This window comes from Hakea prostrata, chromosome 2, assembly GCF_041222555.1.
Source record: "Hakea prostrata isolate BN-2017 chromosome 2, UWA_Hpros_2, whole genome shotgun sequence".
Taxonomy (NCBI): domain Eukaryota; kingdom Viridiplantae; phylum Streptophyta; class Magnoliopsida; order Proteales; family Proteaceae; genus Hakea; species Hakea prostrata.
In genome coordinates this window covers 23,916,472-23,922,309 of record NC_142601.1, presented here as the reverse complement: position 1 = coordinate 23,922,309, position 5,838 = coordinate 23,916,472, and the positions used below count along the sequence as shown (strand labels likewise).

The 5,838-nt window shown below is 39.5% G+C and overlaps 1 protein-coding gene across 1 annotated transcript; it reads left to right on the top strand.

Annotated features, from left to right (window-relative positions):
* The first annotated feature begins 2,605 nt into the window (after window positions 1–2,605).
* Window positions 2,606–4,951, top strand: LOC149024118 (fructose-bisphosphate aldolase 1, cytoplasmic). Its single transcript, XM_089144452.1, has 2 exons — window positions 2,606–2,723; window positions 3,651–4,951. Exons 1-2 carry the CDS (start codon window positions 2,696–2,698, stop codon window positions 4,697–4,699), a joined length of 1,077 nt encoding a protein of 358 aa, XP_089000578.1. The 5' UTR covers window positions 2,606–2,695; the 3' UTR covers window positions 4,700–4,951.
* Window positions 4,952–5,838: the final 887 nt, after the last annotated feature.

The following is a 5,838-nucleotide window of genomic DNA, read 5'->3' as shown; positions in this document are numbered from 1 at the left end:
ATGTTGAATGCGTTCGTACTCCTCTCTCAATCTAGATAGGGTTCCTGTTCAACTTCCCTGGGACTGATCCCACACTTCTAGATTGTCTCTCCTTGGTAATTCGTCTGTCCTTCTTATTCCCAACTATTCCCCCTCTTCTTCCTGTGCCTTAAGTTTCTTTCCAATGGTTGACAAAAGTTCTGGCCCTTGGTTGAGTATCTTTCCCTGCGTGGAGAACGTCCTCTTGCTAGGGAGTTTCTCCTTTCAGTCCTTTGAGGTTGTCTTCTCGCCTCCTCATGATCATGGAGGTTCGGGTTCCTTAGGGCTCCTAGGTGTCTGGCCATCATATGGAGCATCACCTGCATCTCTAGAAATTAAACCTGCATTTGATTCATCAGTTGTTGGCTTTGATTCATTTGCTCCTGAATGACCAGAATCATCTGGATTTTTCCATTCGGGTGGTTCAAACGAGCTCCTCTTGTTATTTCTTCTTCTTTATCAATTTTACCTTCACGAACACGATTTCCTTATAGGGGACCAAGATTTTCATCTAAAGGAGATTGGAAATTCTGATTTTGATGCCTCTGAATTGTAGATCTGGTGTCTACCATGGCTTTTTGAAGTGTTTCCCATAGATGGTGCCAAATGATGTGTCCAAAAACTGTTCAGCCCTCATATTCCTTAATGCTTGCCTGCAAAATGAGTTAGATGTGGGCCAACTCTATGGTTGGGAAGCCACCTTCGAAGGTTAAATCAGCAATGGATCATCACAGAGCTTTGGCTAGATGCAGAGCTTAATGGAGGGAAACAATTCAAATACCTCTGCTTTGTGCGATACTTTAGTTTATATAGAGTTTACCTCTTATTCTCGATTGTTGGATTCGTTCATGATCCTTCTTGGTGGCCGTCCAATTGTTGGATTTTCGCCCCTCTTCGGAGTCACTTGTAGTTTCCTTACATGACACGATCGTGTATCCCGAATTCCATAGGAGCATTTTTTCCCCATAACCGTCTGGTTCCTTCCCCCTCACTCTACTCGTTGGTTCAACTTCGGACCAGTTCCAACTAGAGTCAATAACCTGACTATGGTTGAATCCGATTCGATGTTATTTTATCCTTATCAGAGTTACATTTATTGTGAATGTATCAACTTAGGGCTTGTTTGGTTACTTGAGTTTCAAAAATCTAGAAAATTCAAATCTATAGATTTAAAATCTATGGAGTCATGGTTCATAAAATTAATGTTTGGTTAGCTAAATCTTTGGAATGAAAGATGTAGATTCATCATTAAAAAAAACATTTATGGAGTTATGGTTCAAATGTTTGATGCTTCTATAGTAGGGTTGAAATCTCTGGATTTCACCTCATACCCATAACTTTGGATTTCACCTCATACCCATAAATCTACACATTCACGTTTTTAGTGTAAAAAAGTGCATCTCTAGATTTCATGAATCCAGGGATTCACACAACCAAACGAGTATAAATCTCTCATTTGTGAATCTGGATTCATGTAACCAAACAGGCCTAGGGAATGTGTCAATTTAATATCTAACAGTCAACTCTAAATTTAGACTCTCAACCACCAAGAAATTTTCATATTAATCCAATATAGATTTCTTTTTTTTTTTTTTTTTTGGTAAACGGACCAATATAGATATCGATAACCGCTTCCGTTGCTTAAAAGTTTAAAACCCTTGAACTGTTCATAATACAAGGCACGGCTGTCAAGTTGTTAACTCGCATTAATCGGGAGCGAGAGATGAAGATCCTATTATAAGGATCAGGATTCTTCAAGTTAGTGAACATCCACGAATGCATCTGAGTCATAGAATCCATCAGAGTAGATTCAAATACTAAATTCTATTTGAATGTCTCACATCCATTCGCCTGTGTTACACACCGAACCCTACAGCGCAAACCAGCGACAGGTCCGCACCCATGGGCGCACGCACTTGCCTCGGTCAAAACGCGGACTCGGACGTGGTTTTCCTCCAGAAATTTGTGGGCGCAAGGCAAGCCCACAAGGTTTACCTTTCCAAAACCCACCATACTTTCTGTTAAAACCACCACCGATCCGGTGCATTTCAATTGTTTATTTTATATTAAAATAAAAACTTTTACCTTGTAAACATATCAGATCTAGATGTTATTTGGACGATTAAAATGTGTACCTAGCTAACATCACACACGAGACAAGAAAAGAGATTTGCATCATTACAATCTAAAGGGGGGTTTATATACACGTGTCAGCAATCGGCCAAATGAGCTACATTTACAGTGTAGTACGCGCTACACAGGAGCATTTCACCGAAAGTCGAAACCGCCTTAGATCTGTTCGCGAAGGTCTCGGTTGCTGAAGCGAGACGCAGACGTTGAGACCTACCAGCCACGTGCTCTAGAAGAGAGTTTCCCACAGCGTACGGCTGTGATGTTGTCCTTACATAAAGATAATAGAATCCCGACCGTACGTTAGAAGACTCGCCGAAAGCGCGTGTGCAGCGTTACCAACGATGCGTGATGTCTATCTTCTAGTCTCTTCAGTAGAAAATGGAAATAAAATAAAAATAAAAATAAAATAATATTCTTACCAACCGGCATCGGATCCTTTTAAATACATTTCTATCTATCTTTTTCGCTTAAATCACTTATTCGCTTGGCGATTTCTCTTGCAGCGTTAAAGAAATTATCTAAAATCTCAGAAAACTCGAAGAACATGTCTTGCTACAAGGGAAAGTATCATGGTAATGTACTCTTATTTCTATATTTTTTTTTCTTCTTTTTTAAACATCTATTTTTCGTTAGATCGGATTTCTCTGAGTCTGCCTCTGTACTATTGTTGGATCTGATCTTGTTTAGGTTTTAGATTCGAATGATTTTACTGTGGTATCTTTTTATCGATTATGTTTGTTGAGTTCTGATTTCATCTTGTTCTTCTGAGTTTGGTCTGTCTGGTATGTGATTGTACTGGTATAGTCTTTGATTTTATCATCCAACATGCTATTAATGTTGTGTTTCTTCTCCGTAGTAAATTTTTTTTTCTCTCTTTCTTTTCGGTGATTGAGCTATGGATCTATAACTATTCATGTATCAATTATTCAATTAATTGTTTGAGTAGTCACAGAGAAATTTGAAGAGATCACTGCAGTTTCTTGTTTCTGATTCTCTTCGTTGTTTTGTTTCTGCTATTTGAAGCCGAGCATGGAGGAAGGAAATTATGGATTAAACAGTAGATCTTGTATGACAAAACTCCGTATTGTTTTGAAGGAAAAACCCAGTTCTCTTGTTGGCTAAGTCCTCCTGTTCATACGTGATTAATTAATTGTGTGTTTAATTTCCAATATTTCCGATCTGATTCATCTTAAAGCATTTCGCTGTTTGCTAATTCTCCTGTTATATGTGATTGTGTTTTTTATTTCCCATATTTCTGATCCGATTCATCTTAAAGCATTTCGCTGTTTGCTAATTCTCCTGTTATATGTGATTGTGTTTTTTATTTCCCATATTTCTGATCCGATTCATCTTAAAAACCGGTTCTCTGTTTGCTAATTCTCCTGTTCATATGTGATTGTTTAATTCCCCATATTTCTGATCCGATTCGTTTAGTAGCCAGTGAAGAGATAAAAATCTTCTAAACTCTTATTGATGATTTGCCACTTCCATTGTTGTAGATGAACTCATTGCCAATGCTACTTACATTGGCACTCCTGGAAAGGGTATCCTCGCTGCTGATGAGTCTACCGGTACAATAGGCAAGCGTCTATCGAGCATCAATGTGGAGAATGTGGAGGAAAATAGGCGGGCTCTGCGTGAACTTCTCTTCTGCTGTCCTGGTGCTCTTCAATACCTCAGTGGTGTAATCCTCTTTGAAGAAACCCTCTACCAGAAGACAGCCGATGGTAAGCCTTTCGTTGATGTCTTGAAGGAAGGTGGAGTTCTTCCCGGTATTAAGGTTGATAAGGGTACAGTTGAGCTTTATGGCACAAATGGTGAGACCACTACACAGGGTCTTGATGGACTTGCTCAACGCTGCCAGAAGTACTATGAAGCTGGTGCTAGATTTGCCAAATGGCGTGCTGTGCTTAAGATTGGTCCAACCGAACCATCTCAGCTAGCTATCAATGAGAATGCCAATGGGTTGGCACGTTATGCCATTATTTGCCAGGAGAATGGCTTGGTTCCCATTGTTGAGCCTGAAATCCTTGTTGATGGTCCACATGACATTGAGAAGTGCGCAGAGGTGACCGAGCGTGTTCTTGCAGCATGTTACAAGGCTTTGAATGATCACCATGTGTTGTTAGAGGGGACTCTATTGAAGCCCAACATGGTGACTCCTGGATCTGAGGCCAAGAAGGTGTCTCCAGAAGTTGTGGCAGAATACACAGTGCGGTCTTTGTTGCGGACAATGCCTCCTGCAGTTCCTGCTGTAGTGTTCTTATCCGGTGGACAGAGCGAGGAGGAGGCAACTCTGAACCTTAATGCCATGAACCAGCTTAAGGGTAAGAAGCCATGGGCGCTGTCGTTCTCCTTTGGACGTGCTCTGCAGGCGAGCACATTGAAGGCATGGCAAGGGAAGGTGGAGAACGTTGAGAAAGCAAGGAGTGCCCTCCTCAAGAGGTGCAAGGCAAACTCGGAAGCTACTCTTGGTACCTACAAGGGTGATGCTGGTGTGGGAGAAGGTGTCTCTGAGTCTCTCCATGTCAAGGACTACAAGTACTGAAGAAGTTTTTCCTAGTTAAGATTAGAAAGAGGTAATGGGGAGTAGCAGCTCCCCGATGTTTCCTTTTTGTGTTCAATTTAATCCTTTGTAAGGAGAGTGCTGAACCAAATTTGAATTATGTTGTGACCTTTGAATATGTTTGCTTCAATTGAGTAGCTTTATGGTTTATTTTTGTTGCTGTCTGAGTTTCTATGTAGCCTTGGGCATGATTGATGGTAGGATCTAATTTTTACTGGAATTTGTTTGCTTCAATTGAATAGCTTTATGGTTTATTTTTGTTGCCATCTTGAGTTTCTATATAGCCTTGGGCAAGATTGATGGTAGGATCTAATTATTACTGGAATTTGTTTGCTTTAATTGAGTAGCTGTGGTTTATTTTTGTGGCCATCTGAGTTTCTATAGCCTTGGGCAAGATTGGTGATAGGAACCTAATTATTACTCATGAGCTTCAAGCGTTTTGATTAGCTTCTTTTCCTCCCTTCTTGAATAAGCTCTTCGTTCTCTCTTGCAAGACCAAAATTTTCTTCACCGGCCGGAGGAAGGAGAAGGATCTATCATCTTTGGAGAACTGAAAATCTTCTTACGGTTGGTAATGAGTGACACGAACTTATGAATGACATTAAGTACATGGGGTTAGGAGAGGGTCGGTAATGAACAGTCATCCTTTATTGCTTGGACAGCACGATAGGACTTGACAAAAGAATTATAAGAATGTGTATTTGAAGGGGGAAGTCCAAATGTTTACCATTTTAGCAGCTTCATGCTCCTCCCTGGATGGCTGTTTATAGTTTTTTCTCCCCGGATTGATGAGCTCATGATTTATAGAAATGCTTTAGGTGCTTGTTTTGCATTACTAGAATTTTGAAGAACAAGATTAAAGAACGAGATTATTGATCCTCTAGGATGTAATCGGATTGAATTTAGCTTGAATGCCATAATATTCGAATTCATTATTCGAATTTAATATTCAATATTTGTCGGATATGTATATTTATAATTAAATTTAAATTTGTTTAGTTAATCACATTTTCGATATGAATTCAAAGTAATGGATTGACAAAAATATTCGAATATAGTTAAAATGTTTGACATCTAATTTGAGTAATTGTTGGTAATTACCATTAGTGAATATTAATGAA

Coding starts and splice junctions, on each gene's coding strand:
- LOC149024118 (XM_089144452.1), top strand. CDS start 2,696: ATGTCTTGCTACAAGGGAAAGTATCATG. Junction 2,724..3,650: donor CTACAAGGGAAAGTATCATG/GTAATGTACTCT, acceptor CCATTGTTGTAG/ATGAACTCATTGCCAATGCT.